This window comes from Oncorhynchus tshawytscha, linkage group LG30, assembly GCF_018296145.1.
Source record: "Oncorhynchus tshawytscha isolate Ot180627B linkage group LG30, Otsh_v2.0, whole genome shotgun sequence".
In the NCBI taxonomy this organism is placed as follows: Eukaryota; Metazoa; Chordata; class Actinopteri; order Salmoniformes; family Salmonidae; genus Oncorhynchus; species Oncorhynchus tshawytscha.
In genome coordinates this window covers 32,131,457-32,156,367 of record NC_056458.1, presented here as the reverse complement: position 1 = coordinate 32,156,367, position 24,911 = coordinate 32,131,457, and the positions used below count along the sequence as shown (strand labels likewise).

Sequence of the window (24,911 nt, the reverse complement as noted above, 5' to 3'; positions counted from 1 at the left end):
CTTATCAAACAACACAAGGGTCAGTATCCATGCAGTATTTATGATGGTTTTCATTAGTTGACAAAAGTGTGTGTGAGTGTTAATGTGGTAACTTACAGGTCGAATGGTGCCTCCCGCACCACGATCTGCTGGGTACCTGGGGGGCTGGTTGGAGCTCTGTGAAGGACCTGAGGTTGAGGAGGGCAGACAGAATCATCAGCATCACGTCTTGGATTAGAAACCACTAGAAAGCACTACAGGATCATGACATTGTGCTCAAATAAACACAACCCAGATACATATCTCAGAATGAGGATTTTTTTTAAATCCATGCTGTTGTTTATTACTTGTCTATGTCTCTACTTTTATACATGGTCTATTTTGCGTGCATTTAATATGATAAATAACATAACCTGGTCCCAGATCTGGTTTTGCAGTCTTGCCAACTCCTACGTTTGTTGTCATGCCACAGACTATAATTCAGCACAAAACAGATTTGGGACCAGGCAATGAATTATGTTCAATGCGATAACAATTTGAATGCCAAATAATAAATAGTCAGCCTTTGAGGAGTGGTTCTTACTCTGTAAGGGGCTTTTGAGTGGTGCAGGCGGTGGCCTATGGTGACCGTTGATGTAGGAGGGTGGGCGAGGTATGGGGGAGGCACTGGCACTGGAGGGGCTGGACTGGGGTGAGGGCAGAGTGGGGGTCTGGAGGGGGCTGCTGTGGAACGGGCCCAGCTGAAAGGGGCTCCGTGGGGAGCACTCAGAGAGAGGAGAGGGTGACACCTGAAAGACAACGTTCACCACAGAATTAGTAAAACAGGTATATACTGATTACTATTATTTGGATGAGGATGTGTGTCGTCTAAAGGCCGGTTTCCCGCACCAAGATTAAGCCTGGTCCTGGATTTTAAAAATCATTCAACAGAAAATCTCCATTTAAACCAGTTTAAATGTGTCCATTCACGGGGCCTCCCAGGTGGCCAGGCTCTGTCGCAGCCGGCTGCGACCGGGAGGTCCGTGGGGCGACGCACAATTGGGCTAGCGTCGTCCGGGTTAGGGAGGGTTTGACCGGTAGGGATATCCTTGTGTCATCGCGCACTAGCGACTCCTGTGGTGGGCCGGGTGCAGTGCATGCTGACCAGGTGGCTAGGTGTACGGTGTTTCCTCCAACACATTGGTGCGACTGGCTTCCGGGTTGAATGCGCGCTGTGTTAAGAAGCAGTGCGGCTTGGTTGGGTTGTGTTTCGGAGGACGCATGGCTTTCGACCTTAGTCTCTCCCGAGCCCGTACGGGAGTTGTAGCGATGAGACAAGATAGTAACTGGATAGTAATTGGATACCATGAAATTAGGGAGAAAAGGGGGTAAAATAAAATTTTAAAAACACGTGTCCATTCACGTGTGTAAACAGTGCCAAGGGTGGCTGCATGCGTGTACCGGCGTGCTGCTGCTGGCCTCTCCCAGGCTGTCGCCATTCTCGCCGTCTGCACTGGAGCCACCCTCCGCCAGCAGGTCCTCCACCAGCACGGCGGGGAAGACGCCAACGGCGCCGTTAAACTCGCCCTCCCAGAAGCCATCGTCCTCGTGGGTTTCACGGCTCAGGACGCGGATGATGGCGCCCTCAGGGAACGAGAGCTCCTCGTCTGTCTGGCCTGCATAGTCGTACAGGGCCTTGGCAAAGCACACTGAGGCAGAGAGAAGGGGGAGGGAGTGGGAGAGCGCCAGGGTGAAATGCGGAAGGGGGAGAGGGAGGGAGAGACAGAGGAGGGGGAAGAGTAAGAGCACAGAGGAAGAGATCAAAATAAAAAGGGAAAATAAAAAATGTTCCCAACACATCTGAATGATCTCAATGACTGTCTTACATATGAATAGTTGTTCATTCTGTGTAGTGCGAATCGTAACTTATACTGAAGTCCAATTTCCTCTCATTACGCGACACTCGCATTAACATCTGCTAACCATGTTTATGTGACAAATAAAATTTGATTTGACATGCATTGTGACATGTCAAATCATGCATTGACATCAATGCATGACTAAGTGAAAATCTGATTTAAGTCAAGTTCAGGATTCACTCCTGTGAGAATGTCGAGGCTGATCGGCTTGTTTCACCCAAATTCACTGCGTCTCTCACCACTGCTGGAGTCGCCATTGACGCTGGGCGTGCCCGGTGTGGGCAGCTCTGATTCAAGCAGCTCGGGCTCGGTGGAGTTGCTGGAGGAGTGGGATCGGGCGTCCAGGGCGGCCAGAGCCTGGAGCATGCTCAGCAGGCTGTTAGACGAGGGCAGCTGCAGGTACTTCTCCGGGACGTAACCCACCTGGCTCGTCCGGTTCCTGGCCTAGAGACAATGTTGGAACACACACATAGGGTTACCAGTCAGTGATAGTAGGGCACACCGCAGCAAAATGTTTTGCAATGGACAACAGAACTAAAACCTCCCCATTTCACCCCATTAAAAAATAAAATCCCTATTGAACATGAACCCTGGTGTGTAGGCATATGATGACTTTAGAGTACCACTTGCTTTATTCAAGTTTAAAGCGCAAACAGTGAAGTATTGCCACTTTTGGAAAGCACTCTGTACCTTGACCCAGTCCTCCATATCCCCATCATCAATAACCTCCAGCACCTCCTGTTCCTCGATGGTCAGCTCGTCTGGCTGTGACGCCTGGGAGAGGAAGGAGATCATGTTTCATTACAGCTAGACTGCCCCAGTGAATTTTGTGCATATATTGTATGTTGGAGCTATATTTGTGAAGTCTGAATTTTTAAATTATAATGCATGCTGCAGTGCTCAAAGGACTTATATGGTACCATATTGCATCGCATCCAAGGTGATGGGTTGATTGCCAGCTCAAAGGTGAGAATAGGACTACTGTTGTAGAGCACTCTATGTGCATGTATACCTTGTATGAGTAGAGCACTTTGCAGGTGAGGGGGTAGTTCCTGAGAGTACAGGAGGGGATAGAGCTGCTGTCGTCCAACACCTCTCCACTATCCTCCAGCTCCTCATCCTCCCTCTCCAGGTCAGCTGTACCCTAAACACACACACACACACACACACACACACACACACACACACACACACACACACAAACACCAGGTTGGATGGGATCACTTTGAGCAAGGCAAGCCACCGTATCGATACTTTTGATCACATAGAGAGACGTTATTTGGGATGCAAGGTGATTTGTAGATCACGGTGATTTGTAAAATCAGTGATACCGCACAATCTAACGGCAAAATCAGTAGCCTTGTTAAACCAGCCTGATCTCAAGCTCACATGCAGTCATCAGTCAGTCTGGTTTCATAAGGCTAGTCAATCTCAAACACACACAAACACAGCACAGGATAAACTAGCACCTTAAAAGGAAAAAATCCACCCAAAACCACTAATTCCTTTAATTTACATTGTTAAATAACATTATGTGAGAACAAATGTTTCATTTTGGCCATATAATAAGGTTGGTAGCAACATGGAAAATTGTTGTGGAAATCTGTTGCAGCTCAAATCGACTACAAAATCCAATGCAATGCTCTCTCTATGGGCTTGCTGGCTAGCTACGTAGCTAGCAAATGTAGCTAAAACATAATACCAAAGACAATATCAGCATGTAAAGTAGCTAGTTAGCGGTTAAATTGCCTAAAACTGCACTATCAATTTAGGAGTCTAGAAGCTCATCATGTTCAACATGCAGATCGATAAGCCTCACAAAATGGTGTCTAACGTTCACAACGGCAGATAAACGCAGCAAAAAAATAAACGTCCATTTTTCAGGACCCTGTCTTTCAAAGATAATTAGTAAAAATACAAATAACTTAGCAGATCTTCATTGTAAAGGGTTTAAACACTGTTTCCCATGCTTGTTCAATGAACCATAAACAATTAATGAACATGCACCTGTGGAACGGTCGTTAAGACACTAACATCTTACAGACAGTAGGAAATTAAGGTCACAGTTATGAAAACTTAGGAAAACTACAGAGGCCATTCTAGTGACTCTGAAAAACACCAAAAGTAAGATGCCCAGGGTCCCTGCTCATCTGTGTGAACATGCCTTAGGCATGCTGCAAGGAGACATGAGGACTGCCGATGTGGCCAGGGCAATAAATTGTAATGTCTGTACTGTGAGACGCCTAAGACAGGGAGACAGGACGGACAGCTGATCGTCCTCGCAGTGGCAGACCACACCTGCACAGGATCGGTACATCCGAACATCACACCTGCGGGACAGGAACATGATGGCAACAACAACTGCCCGAGTTACACCAGGAATGCACAATCCCTCCATCAGTGCTCAGACTGTCAGCAATAGGCTGAGAGAGGCTGGACTGAGGGCTTGTAGGCCTATTTTAACTTCTCTAGGATAGGGGGCAGCATTGGGAATTTTGGATGAAAAGCATGCCCAAATTAAACTGCCTGCTACTCAGCCATAAAAGCTAGAATATGCATATAATTAGTAGATTTGGATAGAAAACACACTGAAGTTTCTGAAACTGTTTGAATGATGTCTGTGAGTATAACAGAACTCATATGGTAGGCGGAAATCTGAGGTTTGTAGTTTTTCAACTCATTCCCAACTCAATACACAGTGTCTATGGGTCATATTGCACTTCCTAACCAGACAGGACTGGCAAAAAGTGCTCTTCACTGACGAGTCGCGGTTTTGTCTCACCAGGGGTGATGGTCGGATTCGTGTTTATCATCGAAGGAATGAGCGTTACACCGAGGCCTGTACTCAGGATCGATTTGGAGGTGGAGGGTTCGTCATGGTCTGGGGCGGTGTGTCACAGCATCATCGGACTGAGCTTGTTGTCATTGCAGGCAATCTCAACGCTGTGCCTTACAGGGAAGAAGTCCTCCTCCCTCATGTGGTACCCTTCCTGCAGGCTCATCCTGACATGTCCCTACAGCATCACAATGCCACCAGCCATACTGCTCATTCTGTGCGTGATTTCCTGCAAGACAGGAATTGAGCACGTCTGGGACCTGTTGGATCGGAGAGTGAGGGCTAGGACCATTCCCCCCCAGAAATGTCCGGGAACTTGCAGGTGCCTTGGTGGAAGAGTGGGGTAACATCTCACAGCAAGAACTGACAACTCTGGTGCAGCCCATGAGGAGGAGATGCACTGCAGTACTTAATGCAGCTGGTGGCCACACCAGATACTGACTGTCTTGATTTTGACCCCCCCTTTGTTCAGGGACACATTATTCCATTTCTGTTAGTCACATGTCTGTGGAACATGTTCAGTTTATGTCTCAGCTGAAAATAAACGCAGTTGACAGTGAGAGGACGTTTCTTTTTTTGCTGAGTTTACATTTGAAGAGATTGGAAACGTTGCCCATGTTACATTGATGGGCAGTGCGGTGCATTCTTGGCGATTCTACGACAAGGAGCACTCTCCAAGGAGTGAATTTTGTCAACAAGAAGTACAACATTAAAAATATTTTTGAGATGTGCGATAATTAACTTGCTATTTGTAATATCGTATAGCTTTGAAATTGTGACATTACGTGCTTGAGGAAAACAGCCACATTTCTCGACATATACACAAACTTTGAGAAGGGATTGCGTTATGATTAGTTAAGCAACGTGTAAGCGGTTGACAGTCTGCTGGGTGGGGCGTTACACATTCCTTCTTTCATTGGATTCCTATCTCCTTTCTATAATATCTCTGGCAAAGGCACCATGCAGTGCACCCTGGATTAATGAAGCAGACAAATAGGAAACATGTTCTAGACTGTTAAATTACACATTTCTCGAGGTAGAAATATCTAAAAAATGTTTTATCAATGGCTCATTCGAGAGAAGACATCCTCCCGGAGTTATGACATTGGCAAGTATTGAAATCTGACATGTACGATAAGACGTTTTCGTGATGTAAATGTCATATTCCTATTAACTTCCAGTGTATTGAGAGTGATTTTATCACAGTGCTATATCATACCGCCCAGATTTCTGCCTGCTTGAATGCCAAAAACTCAGATACACATGAAAACATGAAATGACCCAGGGAATCAATAGATCACTCAGAGATGCACAAAATCAAAATAACATTCAAATTGGGTGAACCTTTCCTTTAAAGTTGAGAAACAGTACTTTAAAGAAACACCCCAGCTTCCTTATCATGTGATTTACCTGAGCGCGGGAAGTTTCAGTAGGCAGGTACAGGGGACAAAATGGAAATTGTTGATGGGTTTGCGTGTATGCACAAAGATGTGAAAAAAAAAACATTTTTGTCTCATCTTTCAATGTGTGTTTTGTGACTCACGGAGAGTGAAGGGTCATGGGTGTTCAGGTTAGCCCACCGCTCGTTCTCCAGCTCCTCCATCACCTGGTTCATGGCGCTCTTCAGCCACGTCTCCACAGTGATGCCTGCCTCTCTCAGCAGGGCCAGGCGAGCCTCCGCCTTCAGCTTCACCGTCTGGAGTTAGTGACATAATCATATGTTTTGTCATATTACAAATGTAATGTTTATTCCCTCCCAATTCCAGCAATGTTCCCACTGGGATTTCGCAACTCTAGTCATGACCAGTCAGTCATCATGTCATAATAGGCTTTCATAAGAAGCTATCAGAACTACTGTATGTTGGATGTAGTCTGCCGCATCAACCAGCAGGGGGTATCAGAGGCAAGAGAGGCTGAGGTGAGACAACCTACTGGCCCAATGATATACCAACCTCAGAAAGTATCACACACACAAGCATGTAACTAGTGGGATCTGAACTCCGGTCTCTGGCTCGGGACACCTACATCTTAAACATTCCCTTTTGGCCAAATTTTAAGTCATAGGCAGGGTTACATTATCACGAGTGTGAGCCCTACTCACCATCGCCACACACACAAGTTTACCTCAGCTCTCCGCAGGTTCTCCCTGGCCGCCTCCATTTTGAGTTCCAGTTCACTGCAGTTCTGCTCAGATGGCCCCTGCTGTGTCCTATAGTCCTCCAGGGCCTAAAAGGTCACAGATAACAAGTAGTAAACAAACCAATCTCAATGACTGTCTGAAATGGCACCCTATATAGTACACTACTTTTGACCAGCGCCCTATGGGGGCTGTTGATGGAGCTCATAAACTGGGCCTCTCTGAGCTGAATTTGTGAGTGTTTGTGTATGTGTGTGTGTAAATTATGTATGTACAATGTAGGCACCTGACCTGAGCCATAAATGAGACTAGGAATCTACCACCCCACTACTAGATTGTAGCCTCCCATAATGTTCTGAAAATCTCCATCACCCTCTAATTAACTTGTCATTTTCGCAGATTAAGTGTTAGAGCTAGTAACATATTTATTGTTTACAAATTAGCTATGAATAGATAGCACAACTTTGGATTTAGTCTCCATCTCAAAATCGAATGGTTTTGACCGTTTGGAATTTTAAGTGAGCTTCTTTTCTCCTCCCACTTTGGCCATGCAGTGTGCCTCGCAAAGTGATTGCTGTCCTCGTTATGAAATTATAAACTGAAGTAAAAATACTTTAAAGTACTACTTGTCTTTTTTTGTATCTGTACTTAACTTTAACATTTATATTTGTGGCAAACTTTACATCACCACCACCACTTTTACACCACAACATTCATAAAGAAAATCATGTACCTTTTACTTGATACATTTTTAATGCTTAGCAAGACAGGAAAATTGTCCAATTCACAAATTTATCAAGAGAACATCCCTGGTCATCCCAACTGCCTCTGATCTGGCGGACTCACTAAACACACATCCTTTCATTTGTAAACGATGTCTGAGTGTCAGAGTGTGCCCCTGGCTGTCTGCAAATACAAAGAAAATAAACATTTTTGCCATCTGGTTTGCTTAATATAAGAAATTTGAAATGATTTACACCAACCTTCGATACTTAAATATATTTTAGCAATTACATTTACTTTTGATACTTAAATATATTTAAAACCAAATACTTTTAATCAAGTAGTGTTTTACTGGGTGACTCACTTTTACTTACTCACTTAAATTTTCTATTAAGGCTTTACTTTTACTCAAGTATAACAATTAGGTACTTTTTCCCACAATATACACAGGATCTTTAAATCAAATATACAAAAACTACAGCTGATGGTGAACCTGAACAAATTTAAATAAAATAAGCACTGTTAAGCATGTAGCCTACAGCCAGATGAGTTGTCTCCTGTAGCTTACTTTTATTTTGGTAAAGCACATTTTTGATAGAACAATAACCTAGCAAATTACATGGTCACTCTAATAAAGACTAATATTGTTGTACCTCGCGCTGGTTAGAGTGCGAAGCTGAGCACAGTGCGCAGTTTGACTAGGCTACTGATATTCCCCAGTGTTGCTCGGCATGCAAAATACCTTGTAGAGATCAATGACTGTCAACAGTTACATGCTTTGTTCGACACTGAAGGAGAGGAAGCATTAGTTGGCACAAAATGAATCATTTTCGAAAGCAGTATAAGCAAAAAAAATGGAATCAGCGATTTCTAATGTTTTAATGGATTTTCTGACCGATGCATGCTACATTTGGATCGGTTGGCAGTTGCGGACCGATGCAGTTGTATCTTACATAAAAAATAAATCAAAATAATCAGGGAAAGATGCATATATCTGCTAGAATATAGACTATCCCCTCGCTAGAATATAGACTATCCCCTTTCTCGCCCTTCCCTACCCTTCATCTATCCCTTCCTCTCTCACCCGCTGGCTGTGGATGATGCTCTTGTGTTCTCGTGCCACTCGGGTCGCCCACTTCCGTGCCTCCTTATCCAGATTGTGCTCCTCCGCTGTGCCACTCTGCTTATGCAGCTGCCCAACCTAGTGACCAGGGATGATGGATGGGGTAGAGAGAGTTTAATAGTCTGATAATATTCAGCTAAACATAATCTCTCTCTGTGTGTGTGTGGGTGTATCGCAATAGGTCAACAATATACTGAACAAAAATATAAAACGCAACATGTAAAGTGTTGGTCCCATGTTTCATGAGCTGAAATAAAACATAGAAATGTTCTATATGCACAAAAACATTATTTATCTAATATGTTGGGCACAAATGTGTTTACATCCCTGTTAGTGAGCATTTCTCTTTGTCAAGATAATCCATCAGGTGCACCTTGTGTCACACAACACAATGCCACAGATGTCAACTTTGAGGGAGCGTGCAATTGGCATGCTGACTGCAGGAATGTCCACCAGAGCTGTTGTCAGAGAATGTAATGTTAATTTCTCTAGCATAAACTGCCTCCAACGTCGTTTTAGAGTATTTGGCAGTACGTCCAACCGGCCTCACAACCGCAGACCACTTGTAACCACACCAGCCCAGGACATCCACATCCAGGATCTTCTGAGACCAGCCACCCAGTCAGCTGATGAAACTGAGGGTTTGCACAAACTGTCAGAAACCATCTCAGGGAAGAGCATCTGCATGCTTGTCATCATCACAAGGGTCTTGACCTGACTGCAGTTTCTCGCCGTGACCGACTTCAGTAGGCAAATGCTCACCTTCAATGGCTACTGGCATGCTGGAGAACTGTGATTTCACAGATGAATCCCAGTTTTAACTGTACCGGGCAGATGGCAGACCGCGTGTACAACGCATTCGTAAAGTATTCAGACCCCTTGACTTTTTCCACATTTTGTTATGTTACAGCCTTAATCTAAAATGGATGAAATATTTTTTGCTCATCAATCTACACACAATACCCCATAATGAGAAAGCATAAACAGGTTTTTTGAAATTTTTGCAAATGTATTACAAATGAAAAACAGCAATACCTTATTTACATATAAGTATTCAGACCCTTTGCTATGTGACTCGAAATTGAGCTCAGGTGCATCCTGTTTCCATTGATCTTCTTTGAGATTTTTCTACAACTTGGAGTCCACCGGTGGTAAATATAATTGATTGGTCATGATTTGGAAAGTCACACAAATCAAATTGTATTTGTCACATGCGCCGAATACAACAGGGGTAGTAGACCTTACAGTGAAATGCTTACTTACAAGCCCCAATGCAGTTAAGAAAAATAAGTGTTAAGTAAAAAAAAAATTAAAAAGAAAATGAAAAGAAAAGTAACAAATAATTAAAGAGCAGCAGTAAAATAACAATAGTGAGGCTATATACCCGTACAGAGTCAATGTGCGGGGGCACCGGTTAGTCGAGGTAACTGAGGTAAGATGTACATGTAGGTAGAGTTAGTGACTACTGTATGCATAGATAATAACAGAGAGTAGCAGCAGCGTAGAAGAGGGGGGGGCAATGCAAATAGTCTGGGTAGACATTTGATTAGATGTTCAGGAGTCGTATGGCTTGGGGATAGAAGCTGTTTTAGAAGCCTCTTGGACCTAGACTTGGCGCTCTGCGTACCACCTGCCGTGCGGTAGCAGAGAGAACAGTCTATAACTAGGGTGGCTGGAGTCCTTGACCATTTTTAGGGCCTTCTTCTGACACCGCCTGGTATAGAGGACCTGAATGGCAGGCAGCTTAGCCCCAGTGATGTACTGGGCCGTACGCACTACCCTCTGTAGTGCCTTGCGGGCGGAGGCCGAGCAGTTGCCATACCAGGCAGTGATGCAACCCGTCAGGATGCTCTCGATGGTAGAGCTGTAGAACGTTTTGAGGATCTGAGGACCCATGCCAAATCTATTCAGTCCGTTTTTTTTTCAGTTTTCAGGGGGAATAGGCTTTGTTGTGTACTCTTCACAACTGTCTTGGTGTGTTTGGACAATGATAGTTTGATGGTGATGTGGACACCAAGGAACTTGAAGCTCCCAACCTGCTCCACTACAGCCCCGTCAATGAGAATGGGGGCGTGCTTGGTCCTCCTTTTCCTGTAGTACACAATCATCTCCTTTGTCTTGATCACGTTGAGGAGAGGTTGCTGTCCTGGCACCACACAGTCAGGTCTCTGACCTCCTTGGTGTCCACACGGGAGAAAATCCCCAAATACAGGTGTGCCAAGCTTGTAGCGTCATACCAAAGATACAAGTCTATAATTGCTGCCAAAGGTGCTTCAACAAAGTACTGAGAAAAGGGTCTGAGTAAATGTGATATTTCAGTGAAAAAATAAATATCTGCAAAAAAAACTTTTTTTTTTGTTGCTTTGTCATGGGGTATTGTGTGTAGATTGATCAGGAAAACATTTTTTAAAATCTATTTTATAATAAGGCTGTAATGTAACAAAATGTGGAAAAAGTCAAGGGGCTTGGAAACTTTCCAAATGCACAGTATGACGTCGTGTGGACAAGAGGTTTTCTGATCTCAATGTTTTGAACAGAGTGCCCCATGGTGACAGTGGGTTGTGGTATTTTTAGTTATTTATCTAACCTTTATTTAACTAGGCAAGTCTGTTATCAAATTGTTATTTACAATGATGGCCACAATGCAAACGGTCTCCTGCGGGGATAAAAAATAAATATAGGACGAAACACACATTACAACAAGAGAGAACAATACATAAAGAGAGACCTAAGACAACATAAGGCAGCAAAACACAGGCAGGCATAAGCTAAGGACAACAAACACAATTGCCTTTTATTGATGGCAATTTGAATGTAGAGATACCGTGACGACATCCTGAGACCCATTGTCGTGCCATCCATCCGCCACCATCACCTCATGTTTCAGCATGATAATGCAACACGGCCTCATATTGCAAGGATCTGTACATAATTCCTGGAAACTGAAAATGTCCCAGTTCTTCCATGGTCTGCATACTCAACATTGAGCATCACAGGGATGCTCTGGTTTGACATGTACGATATCGTGTTCCAGTTCCCGCCAATATCCAGAAACTCTGCACAGCCATTGAAGAGGAGTGGGACAACATTCCACAGGCCACAATCAACTCTCTGCGAATGAGATGGGTCGGGCTGCATGAGGCAAATGGTGGTCACACCAAATACTGACTGGTTCTGATCCACGCCCCTACCTTATTTTTAAGGTATCTGTGACCAACAGATGCCCATCTGTATTCCCAGATATGTGAAATCCATAGATTAGGGCCTAATTCAATTATTTCAACTGACCGATTTCCTTATATGAACTGTAACTCAGTACAATCTTTGAAATTGTTGCGTTTATATTTTTGTTCAGTGTACTTTGGTACATATAAAACAGCCATATACACCTAATGATTTACGGTAAGATATTGGAACCAATATCTGTGAGGGTGAATGTTGATTTCTGAGAAATGGTGGCGAAGTAATTACAATATAGCAATTAAACACTGGAATGGTAGATGTGCAGAAGATGAATGTGCAAGTAGCGATACTGGGGTGCAAAGGAGCAAGATAAATAAATAAATAAATAAAATACAGTATGGGGATGAGGTAGTTAGATAGCCCATCTGTGTACAGGTGTAGTGATCTGTGAGCTGCTCTGACAGCTGGTGCTTAAAGCTAGTGAGAGAGATATGAGTCTCCAGCTTCAGAGATTTTTGCAGTTCGTTCCAGTCATTGGCAGCAGAGAACTGGAAGGAAAGACAACCAAAGGATGAATTGGCTTTGGGGGTGACCAGTGAGATATACCTGCTGGAGCGCGTGCTGCTATGGTGATCAGTGAGCTGAGATAAGATGGGGCTTTAACTTGCAGAGACTTGTAGATAACCTGTAGCCAGTGGGTTTGGCGACGAGTATGAAGCGAAGGCCAACCAACGAGAGCGTACAGGTCGCAATGGTGGGTAGTGTATGGGGCTTTAGTGACAAAACGGATGGCACTGAGATAGACTGCCTCCAGTTTGTTGAGTGTTGGAGGCTCTTTAATAGATTACATCACCGAAGTCGAGGAACGGTAGGATGGTCAGTCTTACGAGGGTGTTTGGCAGCATGAATGAAGGATGCTTTGTTACTATATAGGAAGCCGATTCTAAAATATATTTTTGGCCCTCCTATGTTGAACATAATAAATGGCTCTCTATCCACCGGAAATGTACCAAACTCACTAAAAGTGGTAGTAATAAAGCCTCTTGAAAAACCCAAACCTTGACCCAGAAAATATAAAAAAACGATAGGCCTATATCGAATCTACCATTCCTCTCAAAATGTTTAGAAAAAGCTGTTGCGCAACAACTCACTGCATTCCTGAAGACAAACAATGTATACGAAGTGCTTCAGTCTGGTTTTAGACCCCATCATAGCACTGGGACTGCACTTGTGAAGGTGGTAAATTACCTTTTACTGGAGTCAGACCGAGGCTCTGCATCTGTCCTCGTGCTCCTAGACCGTGGTGCTGCTTTTGATACCGTCGATCATCACATTCTTTTGGAGAGACTGGAAACCCAAATTGGTCTACACGGACAAGTTCTGGCCTGTTTTAGATCTTATCTGTTGGAAAGATATCAGATTTCGGTGTTCCTCAAGGTTCCGTTTTAGGACCACTATTGTTTTCACTATATATTTGACCTCTTGGGGATGTCATTCGATAACATAATGTTAACTTTCACTGCTATGCGGATGGCACACAGCTGTACATTTCAATGAAACATGGTGAAGCCCCAAAATTGCCCTCCCTAGAAGCCTGTGTTTCAGACACAAGGAAGTGGATGGCTGCAAACTTTCTACTTTTAAACTCGGACAAAACAGAGATCCTTGTTCTAGGTCCCAAGAAACAAAGAGATCTTCTGTTGAATCTGACAATTAATCTTGATGGTTGTACAGTCGTCTCAAATAAAACTGAAGGACCTCGGCGTTACTCTGGACCCTGATCGCTCTTTTGAAGAACATATCAAGACTGTTTCAAGGACAGCTTTGTTACATCTACGTAAAATTGCAAAAATCAGAAACTTTGTCCAAAAATGCAGAAGAATTAATCCATGCTGTTTTTACGTCTAGGTTAGACTACTGAAATGCTCTACTTTCCGGCTACCCGGATAAAGCTCTAAATAAACTTCAAATAGTGCTAAATACCACTGCTAGAATCCTGACGAGAACCAAACAATTTGATCATATTACGCCAGTGCTAGCCTCCCTACATTGGATTCCTGTCAAGGCAAGGGCTGATTGGGCTTGGGCTTGCTCCTACCTATCTTTCCGATTTGGTCCTACCTACACGTACGCTACGGTCACAAGATGCAGGCCTCCTAATTGTCCCTAGAATTTCTAAGCAAACAACTGGAGCAGGGCTTTCTGCTATAGAGCTCCATTTTTAATGAATTGTCTGCCTACCCATGAGAGACGCAAACTCGGTCTCAACCTTTAAATCTTTATTTAAGACTCATCTCTTCAGTAGGTCCTATGATTGAGTGTAGTCTGGCCCAGGAGTGTGAAGGTGAACGGAAAGGCACTGGCGCAACGAACTGCCCTTGCCGTCTCTGCTTGGCCGGTTCCCCTCTTTCCACTGGGATTCTCTGCCTCTAACCGTATTACAGGGGCTGAGTCACTGGCTTACTGGTGCTCTTCCATGCCGTCCCTAGGAGAGGTGCATCACTTGAGTGGGTTGAGTCACTGACGTGGTCTTCCTGTCTGGGTTGGCGCCCCCCGTTTGGTTGTGCTGTGGCGGAGATCTTTATGGGCTATACTCCTTGTCTCAGGATGGTAAGTTGGTGGTTGAAGATATCCCTCTAGTGGTGTGGGTGCTGAGCTTTGGCAAAGTGGGTGGGGTTATACCCTGCCTGTTTGGTCCTGTCCGGGGGTATCATCGGATGTGGCCACAGTGTCTCCTGACCCCTCCTGTCAATGCCCTTGCTGATGGAAGGAGGTTTTCACTCACAATCTCACGATATATGGCCCCATTCATTCTTTCCTTTACACGGATCAGTCGTCCTGGTCCCTTTGCAGAAAAACAGCCCCAAAGCAAGATGTTTCCACCCCCATGCTTCACAGTAGGTATGGTGTTCTTTGGATGCAACTCAGCATTCTTTGTCCTCCAAACACGACGAGTTGAGTTTTTACCAAAAAGTTATATTTTGTTATCATCTGACCATATGACATTCTCCCAATCTTCTTCTGGATCGTCCAAATGCTCTCTAGCAAACTTCAGACGGGCTTGGACATGTACTGGCATAAGCAGGGGGACACGTCTGGCACTGCAGGATTTGAGTCCCTGGCGGCGTAGTGTGTTACTGATGGTAGGCTTTGTTATTTTGGTCCCAGCTCTCTGCAGGTCATTCACTAGGTCCCCCGTGTGGTTCTGGGATTTTTGCTCACCGTTCTTGTGATCATGTTGACCCCACGGGGTGAGATCTTGCGTGGAGCCCAGATCGAGGGAGATTATCAGTGGTCTTGTATGTCTTCTAATTCCTAATAATTGCTCCCACAGTTGATTTCTTCAAACCAAGCTGCTTACCTATTGCAGATTCAGTCTTCCCAGCCTGGTGCAGGTCTACAATTTTGTTTCTGGTGTCCTTTGACAGCTCTTTGGTATTGGCCATAGTGGAGTTTGGAGTGTGACTGTTTGAGGTTGTGGACAGGTGTCTTTTATACTGATAACAACTTCAAACAGGTGCCATTAATACAGGTAACGGGTGGAGGACAGAGGAGCCTCTTAAAGAAGAAGATACAGGTCTGTGAGACCTGACCAAATACTTATTTTCCACCATCATTTGCAAATAAATTCATTAAACATCCTACAATGTGATTTTCAGCAATTTATTTCCTCATTTTGTCTGTTATAGTTGAAGTGTAGCTATGATGAAAATTACAGGCCTCTCATCTTTTTAAGTGGGAGAACTTGTACTGGCTGACTGTGGCTGACTAAATACTTTTTTGCCCGACTTTATGTTCTAGTACATTTCTATCAGAACCTTTTGTAACGCTATTTGCTCATTAACCACCAAATGGAAGAAAACGTCCTGAAATGGGGAGGGACAACCCTAGACTTGGCTAATAAGAAGCACTCATTCTTGTTTCCGGATAAAAAAATATTTAAAATGTTTTCCATCGCACACTAATGAACAGAGCCCTGGCTGGTTGGGATGATGGACACACAACAGGACCAGGAGGTTTGGTCTCACCTACTCAGGAGGTGTATAGGTCAACCCCCATGACTGATGATCCCTGGCATGCTTCATGTGCAGATCTGACCCTTGACACAAGAATGAACACAGTCCAAATGGCTGAATGTGGCTGAATTAACTGAATGTGCACTCAGCTAAAAAATATGTTTTTTTTCCAACTACAGGATGAAGATGGAAAAATAGCACCACAGGTGGAGCGCCGAGTTTTCTGCATTTGTGTGTGTGTGTGTGAGAAACAATGTGGACTACGCAAAGCCCATAAATCAGTGAATGAGAGGAGAGCCACACCTAGTTCATGTTAGAGGCTGGGGCAGCCAGGTGTAGAAGAGTGGAGGAGGGATGAGGAAGGCAGGGGGTTGGAGTGAGCACACTGACGAGGCCCCCTTACAATGCCCCCTTTTCACAGATGCCTAGGCCGTCCATGGTCCTGCCTGCCTGCAAAACGCCCCCACTCCCCTCCGGCTCCTCTTTCAGTGCAGTTCTTTTCCGGATCCCTCCGTCGTCTCGCACAGGGAAGGGGAGGTTTGAGGGGGAAACTGCATCACGAAATGTTTTCTTTAGGAACAGGCCACCGCTTGTTTGACTTCCAACGAAAACAACAACGAGGGCCTTGGAGGTTTCTAACAATTTGTCCAGTGTATCGGAGGGGCGGATGGGATGGGAGGAGGGGTGCGGGTGGAGGAGGGTGTGGACGAGTGCACTGGCGGGCAGACGGACAGACTGGGTCAGCTGAAAACAGGTTCCTAAGGCACGGGGCCTCTGGGGCACACAGGCACGCCATATACACAGACGCACTACACACACCATAAATACACACAAAGCTGCATGCAACAAACACTCACCAACACACATGCACAACATGCAATAGACGTCAGTGTCGTTTAATAGCATTGTTTCCTCCCTCACAAGTTCACTACTGAGATTGATCTAGTCGCCCTCAGTTTCGTAATGCCTTAGCCAGCTTCATCACCAAAAAGCTAGCAATTCGATGGCGCAGGTGGAGGCAATTCAAGCTGAAAAGTGAGCTTACCTATTCATTTGTGTTACACAGACACAGAAGTCTGTACGGAAGAGCAATTTAGCTCACCTAGCGGTGAGGAATGATCAGTGGTTCTATGAGCAGGAAGCTATAGCATAGCTAGTGTGTAGCGTAGCACTAGCCACCACGTACCATGAGAACAGTAGCGTTAGCATAGCACTACTCCCCACCTTGTCAGTGTCGCTGGGTTGGAAGAGGATGGCTGGGGCGCTGTGGAACACTGGGTTGTGCTGTACAAACTGCTGCTGTTGGAAGTCCTGCGTCACCTGGAGAGAACACAGACACGTACACACTTGTTTAGGTAACCTCATAAGACCACAATAGAGGCATCTAATAATCTGACAGAGGCATGAAGGGATTTGAATAGATAAAATATAATTATCAAGACAGAAGAGGATTTACTCAATCCTTTGAGTGTTTATTATGTCAATGAAGGGCAACCACACTGATCTTACTTAAGTCATGGCCATGGAAGGACCACTGACGGTCAGAGCAGAGCACAGTATAACCCAAAGTCATGGGGGAGCATTCACGGTCACCTCAAGGTTCACAGGAAGATGACCTGAGAGAGGTTCCAAACTATGCACACACACACACAGGCTGCTGTGTGGTGTCACAGTGAAAAAGAACCATATGGGTCAACGGGTCGAAATATGACCACTGTTAAACAGAGCACCCGGAGGTCGCTGTTTCGCCACAAATATACGGTCACGCAGGGCTGATAGGAAATGAACTGCAAACCAAGGTCAGGTTCCAGAAATGCAAGAAGACCAAGAGATCAGGACTAAGAGAGGCCAATGGCTGAGGGGTAACTGAATAGCTAGTAAGACAATAGAGTATTGAGATAGGTAAATGGTAATCTCTAAATCTTTGATGGAAAAATGAGGACCTAAACCATGGTATCAATGTGAATATGACCGACTAGGTTTCAAACTCGGGTCTTCTACACCCCACAAGACTGTTAGCCATCTGAGCTAAAGCCTAGGCATAAGCTCAGGGGAATGTGAGTTTTCAGGTCTCAAGCAAGGCCACTAACTGAACCAGCGCTGTTACTCCAATTTCTGCTCATTTTCCTCATTAGGGGTCTGCAAGACGGCACAAACAGATCTGGTAGCAGGCTAGTTCAATTAAAGCTAATTTGTGGACTAGTTTCCATGCACTCACCCCGTTGGAGCTCTCCAGGACGACATTGAAGGTGTCGTGGACAGCCTGGTAGGCCTCCAACTCCATCTGGCTCAGAGAGACCAGGTAGTCCTTCACCTGCTCATAGATGCCCCCATCCAGAACCTGAGGAGCACAGGGCAACAAGGTAATAAGTTAGGAACTTAACTTGTAATTGACCAGTAATGCAGCAATAAGCCAGCATCTCTCTCACTCGCACATTAGTGGTGGTGTTCCAAGTTGTCTGTTTCTGCAGTCATGCAAACTATGACATAGCAATCGTCGGAGATATGCAGCATGACTGCAAACAAAAAGATGACCTGGAATGCCTGTACATGTGTGTGCTGACGCCTCACCTTGATGCAGTCGATCAGGTCCGTGTCGTAGTAACGCTGCTGGTGAGCATTAGCCGCTGCTAGCGTGAGCAGATAGTCGTTCCTGGCGTGGTTGGCTTTGGAGTTACACTCACTCCTTTTGGCTTTTAGCTGGTGAAAAAAAAACACTCATGGGGGCATTCCAGGTAATCTTTAGTTTGATAGGTTGATGCTACAACAGAATTTATTTTGGGCCCCTATGCAGCTGAGTTTGTGGGCATGGCCAATTGGCCATACATACAATGTATTAATGTAATGCTCTCACCTTTACACTGGCCCGCTGCAGACTGGACCTGGACTGGAACAGACTCAGTTTGGACCTGGACAGAACAGAAGGAGAGAAGGATCATGTATGTGAACCGATTCACACAAGACCAGTGGTTCCAACCAAAAGTCTTACATTTTCACACCTGTACATCGGAGTATTGGATAGGTAGCATTACGGTAATAGCTCCCCCTTTCCCTCCGATAGGCTTGTGGAATTGTACCCAGATTTCTTACCCATCTGATCCTCTCAGATCTCCACAAGGCTGTAGGGGGGGATTTGGGATTGGACAGACAGTGTACTGTACATACTTGGCATCCTGCTCAGCCTTGTCTCTGACAGCCTGGGCCATGGTCTCAGTCTCCTGGTACTTCTTCCTGGTCTTGGCCAGCTCCTTCACAGAATCCTGCAGCTCTGCCTGCACCAGCGTCAGCTGGTCAATACACTAAACAAACAACAACCAGAGGTTATCAGTATGTGTATATACACTAAACAGTTATCAATATATGGTACAGAACATCTCATGTGGTGAAATTGACTATATACACACACACTAAAGTATGTGGGGCGGCAGGTAGCCTAGTGGTTAGAGCATTGGACTTGTAACCGAAAGTTGGCAAGATCAAATCCCCGAGCTCTTCTGCCCCTGAACAAGGCAGTTAACCCACTGTTCCTAGGCCGTCATTGAAAATAAGACTTTGTTCTTAACTGACTTGCCCAGTTAAATAAAGGTTAAAAAACAAATATATATATATATATATTTTTTTTTAAAGTGGACACCCCTTCCAATTAGTGGATTCGTCTATTTCAGCCACACCCATTGCTGACAGGTGTATAAAATCCAGCACACAGCCAAGACAAACATTGGCAGTAGAATGGCCTTACTGAAGAACTCAGTGACTTTCAACGTGGCACCATCATAGGATGCCACATTATTAAAATAAACTATATATATATATTTTCCTTTATTATTTTTTCCCTGTAAGTGCTGCTATTGTGAAGTGGAAACGTATAGGATCAACAACAGCTCAGTCGCAAAGTGGTAGGCACACTAGCTCACAGAACGAGACCGCTTAAGGGCTGAAGCGCGTAAAAATCTTCCGTCCTCGGTTGCAACACTCACTACCGAGTTCCAAACTGCCGCTGGAAGCAACGTCAGCACAAGAACTGTTCATTTTGAGCTTCATGAAATGGGTTTCCTTGGCCGAGAAGCCACACACAAGCCCTAAGATCACCATGCGCAATGCCAAGCGTCAGCTGGAGTGGTGTAAAGCGCACAGCCATTGGACTCCGTGGAAATGCGTTATCTGTAGTGATGAATCCCGGCTTCACCATCTGGCAGTTCGATGGACGAATCTGGGTTTGGCGGATGCCAGGAGAACGCTACCTGCCCGAATGCATAGTGCCAACTGTAAAGTTTGGTGGAGGAGGAATAATAGTCTGGGGCTGTTTTTCATGGCTCGGGCTAGGCCCCTTAGTTCCAGTGAAGGGAAATCTTAACACTACATTCTAGACGATTCTGTGCTTCCAACTCCGAGGAAACAGTTTGGGGAATCCCCCTGTATATATATATACACACACACACACACACACACACACACACATACACACACACATATATACACATATACACACATATATACACATATACATATATATATATACACACACACACACACACACACACACACATATATACACATATACACTCTACATGTGAGCTGATCAATACACTGGACAAACAAGTGGTGACGTACAGTTCTTAATTGTGAGATATACTTGGTAGGGATGTAATGATTCATGGAAGGTATGCAGCATCTTCATTATTCAAATGCTAAAATATCTTGAGCAATATTAGGCCTTATTATTTGAGTGACAACCTCTGTAATTTGCTAGGTAATTGTTATCTATGCGTTGTTGAAAATGGTGCTTTACCAGAATAAAAGTAAGCCCCCCACACACACACGGGAGGAACACCGGTAACGGAATACCAGGAACACTTAACATTTCCTATATTCTTTTGAATGACTAGACCCTAGATATTACAACGTTTTCCCCAATGTCGCACTGCTGCAATTCTACAAAATACACCACATGAGCAGCAGCAGATTGGAGAATGTGCAAAAAAATAAAACTTGTCGCGTGGATGCCTTTAGGATACCTTATTTACTTCACAAAGACACCATAAATTCAAAGCACACGCATAATTGACACTGCCGGAGTGCACATGAGACACGAATGCAGTTTAAGAGTTCTTATCAGAACTGAAAATTTGATCCCGGTCCGACCCAAGCCCAGTGAGCTGAAGCCCGAGCCCAGGTCTGACATCACAGAAATGAGGCAGCAGTAAAACAGTCGACTATATTGAACTGGTTTTGAGAACAATGCGGCGGAAGCGGACGGCCATTGGGCCTAGAAAAAGCGCAGAGAGGAAACCGCACTTTAGATATGATCAATTGAATGATGAAAAAAGTAATATCCAACAGTTCTAATAATTCAAAGTGATAGACGTGTGTGTGTGGTCACCAAGATTATTATTTCAGCATTGTTTTGATTGATCTCAATTCAACGGCTCAGACACAAGACGCATGTGGCAGGGTCTACAGGAAGAAACCCAGCCCAGTCACGGACCAGGATGTCTTGCTCCCAGGCAGACTAAATAACTTTTTTGCCCGCTTTGAGGACAATACAGTGCCACTGACACGGCCTGCAACGGAAACATGCGGTCTCTCCTTCACTGCAGCCGAAGTGAGTAAGACATTTAAACGTGTTAACCCTCGCAAGGCTGCAGGCCCAGACGGCATCCCCAGCCGCGCCCTCAGAGCATGCGCAGACCAGCTGGCCGGTGTGTTTACGGACATATTCAATCAATCCCTATACAAGTCTGCTGTTCCCACATGCTTCAAGAGGGCCACCATTGTTCCTGTTCCCAAGAAAGCTAAGGTAACTGAGCTAAACGACTACCGCCCGTAGCACTCACATCCGTCATCATGAAGTGCTTTGAGAGACTAGTCAAGGACCATATCACCTCCACCCTACCTGACACCCTTGACCCACTCCAATTTGCTTACCGCCCAAATAGGTCCACAGACGATGCAATCTCAACCACACTGCACACTGCCCTAACCCATCTGGACAAGAGGAATACCTATGTGAGAATGCTGTTCATCGACTACAGCTCGGCATTCAACACCATAGTACCCTCCAAGCTCGTCATCAAGCTCGAGACCCTGGGTCTCGACCCCGCCCTGTGCAACTGGGTACTGGACTTCCTGACGGGCCGCCCTCAGGTGGTGAGGGTAGGCAACAACATCTCCTCCCCGCTGATCCTCAACACTGGGGCCCCACAAGGGTGCGTTCTGAGCCCTCTCCTGTACTCCCTGTTCACCCACGACTGCGTGGCCATGCACGCCTCCAACTCAATCATCAAGTTTGCGGACGACACAACAGTGGTAGGCTTGATTATCAACAACGACGAGACGGCCTACAGGGAGGAGGTGAGGGCCCTTGGAGTGTGGTGTCAGGAAAATAACCTCACACTCAACGTCAACAAAACTAAGGAGATGATTGTGGACTTCAGGAAACAGCAGAGGGAACACCCCCCCATCCACATCGATGGAACAGTAGTGGAGAGGGTAGCAAGTTAAGTTCCTCGGCATACACATCACAGACAAACTGAATTGGTCCACTCACACAGACAGCATCGTGAGGAAGGCGCAGCAGCGCCTCTTCAACCTCAGGAGGCTGAAGAAATTCGGCTTGTCACCAAAAGCACTCACAAACTTCTACAGATGCACAATCGAGAGCATCCTGGCGGGCTGTATCACCGCCTGGTATGGCAACTGCACCGCCCTCAACCGTAAGGCTCTCCAGAGGGTAGTGAGGTCTGCACAACGCATCACCGGGGGCAAACTACCTGCCCTCCAGGACACCTACACCACCCGATGCTACAGGAAGGCCATAAAGATCATCAAGGACATCAACCACCCGAGCCACTGCCTGTTCACCCCGCTGTCATCCAGAAGGCGAGGTCAGTACAGGTGCATCAAAGCTGGGACCGAGAGACTGAAAAACAGCTTCTATCTCAAGGCCATCAGACTGTTAAACAGCCACCACTAACATTGAGTGGCTACTGCCAACACACTGTCAATGACACTGACTCTACTCCAGCCACTTTAATCATGGGAATTGATGGGAAATGATGTAAATATATCACTAGCCACTTTAAACAATGCTACCTTATATAATGTTACTTACCCTACATTATTCATCTCATATGCATACGTTGATACTGTACTCTATATCATCGACTGCATCCTTATGTAATACATGTATCACTAGCCACTTTAACTATGCCACTTGGTTTACATACTTATCTCATATGTATATACTGTACTCGATATCATCTACTGTATCTTGCCTATGCTGCTCTGTACCATCACTCATTCATATATCCTTATGTACATATTCTTTATCCCCTTACACTGTGTATAAGACAGTAGTTTTTTTGGAATTGTTAGTTAGATTACTTGTTCGTTATTACTGCATTGTCGGAACTAGAAGCACAAGCATTTCGCTACACTCGCATTAACATCTGCTAACCTGTGTATGTGACAAATAAAATTTGATTTGATTTGATTTGAATCACCCGGAACAGCTGATGCTCTCGTGCATGTTTAGTGTTACTTGTCTCAAAGCGAGCATAGACGTTATTTAGCTCATCTGGTAGGCTCGTGTCACTGGGCAGCTCTCGGCAGTGCTTCACTTTGTAGGCTGTAATAGACTACAAATACAGTTGTGACAAGCTTGTAACGTCATACCCAAGAGGACTCGAGGCTGCAATCGCTGCCAAAGGTGCTTCAACAAATTACTGAGTAAAGGATCTGAATACTTTTGTAAATGTGATATTTCCATTTTTTATTATGGGGTATTGTGGGTAAATTGATGAGGGATTTTTTTTGAAAATAAGGCTGTAACACAACAAAATGTAGAAAAGGTCAAGGGGTCTGAACACTTTCCGAATACACTTTAACCCAGCCAATCAGGAACATTAACGGTCTTCTTGGTAAGCAACTCGTGTAGATTTGGCCTTGTGTATTAGCTTATTGTCCTGCTGATAGGTGAAATAATCTACCAGTGTCTGGTGGAAAGCAGTCTAAAGCAAGGTTTCCTCCAGGATTTTGCATGTCCTTAGCTCCATTGAGTTTATTTTTTATCCTGAAAAACTCCCCCTTCCATAACATGATGCAGCCACCACTATGCTTGAAAATATGGAGCATGGTGCTCAGTAGTGTGTTGTATTGTATTTGCCACAACATAACTTTTTGTCCTAAATACAAAGTGTTAATTGCGTTGCCACATTTCTTGCAGTATTACTTTAGTGCTGTATTGCAAACAGGATGCATATTTTGGAATATTTATATTTCTGTAGACTTACTTATTTTCACTCTCCATTTGGTTAGTATTGTGGAGTAACTACAATGTTGTTGGTCCATCCTCAGTTATCTCCTATCACAGCCATCTAACTGTTATGAAATGGTTTCGTTCCTCTCTGGCAACTGCGTTACCTTTGTCGTGACTGGGTGTATTGATACACCATCCAAAGTGTGATTAATAACTGCACAATGCTCAAAAGGATATATAAACATATATTTTTTTTTACCCATCTACCAATAGCTGCCCTTCTTGGTAAGGCATTGGAAAACCTGGTCGCTGATCTTTGTGGTTGAATCTGTTTGAAATTCACTTCGACTTCTCACATAAATTGTTTGTGTGTGGTATAGAGATGAGGTAGTCATTCAAAAATAATGTTAAACATTATTATTGCACACAGAGTGAGTCCATGCAACTTATTATGTGAATTGTTAAGATTTTCTACTCCTGCATTTATTTAGGCTTGCCACAACAAAGGGGTTGAATACTTAGACTCAAGATATTTCAGCTTTTAATTTTTAATTAATATGTAAACATAATTCTACTGACATTATGAAGTACTGTGTGTAGGCCAGTGACCAAAAACTCTAAATTGAATAAATGTTTAATTCAGGCTGTAACATAACAAAATGTGGCAAAAGTCCAGGGGTGTGAATACTTTCTGAAGGCGCTGTAAATACACTGGCTGGTATCTAAAGAACAGCGTACTTCCCCTTAAGGCAGTAAAAA

The 24,911-nt window shown here is 44.6% G+C and overlaps 1 protein-coding gene across 2 annotated transcripts in view; it reads right to left on the bottom strand.

The window, feature by feature from the left end:
• LOC112228395 (F-BAR and double SH3 domains protein 2) overlaps positions 1–24,911 on the bottom strand; it is a 52,392-nt gene that overhangs the window by 2,215 nt on the left and 25,266 nt on the right. For both annotated transcript variants that reach the window (XM_024393681.2, XM_042309029.1), the window contains 14 exons: positions 19,061–19,194; positions 18,750–18,804; positions 18,467–18,595; positions 18,114–18,236; positions 17,120–17,215; positions 8,658–8,774; positions 6,838–6,939; positions 6,257–6,409; positions 2,890–3,021; positions 2,568–2,651; positions 2,117–2,321; positions 1,420–1,667; positions 563–767; positions 97–167 (listed from right to left, as the gene is read on the bottom strand). In XM_024393681.2, coding sequence (XP_024249449.1) covers positions 97–167; positions 563–767; positions 1,420–1,667; positions 2,117–2,321; positions 2,568–2,651; positions 2,890–3,021; positions 6,257–6,409; positions 6,838–6,939; positions 8,658–8,774; positions 17,120–17,215; positions 18,114–18,236; positions 18,467–18,595; positions 18,750–18,804; positions 19,061–19,194 — 1,854 coding nt within the window. The remainder of the gene's footprint in view (positions 1–96; positions 168–562; positions 768–1,419; positions 1,668–2,116; positions 2,322–2,567; positions 2,652–2,889; positions 3,022–6,256; positions 6,410–6,837; positions 6,940–8,657; positions 8,775–17,119; positions 17,216–18,113; positions 18,237–18,466; positions 18,596–18,749; positions 18,805–19,060; positions 19,195–24,911) is intronic.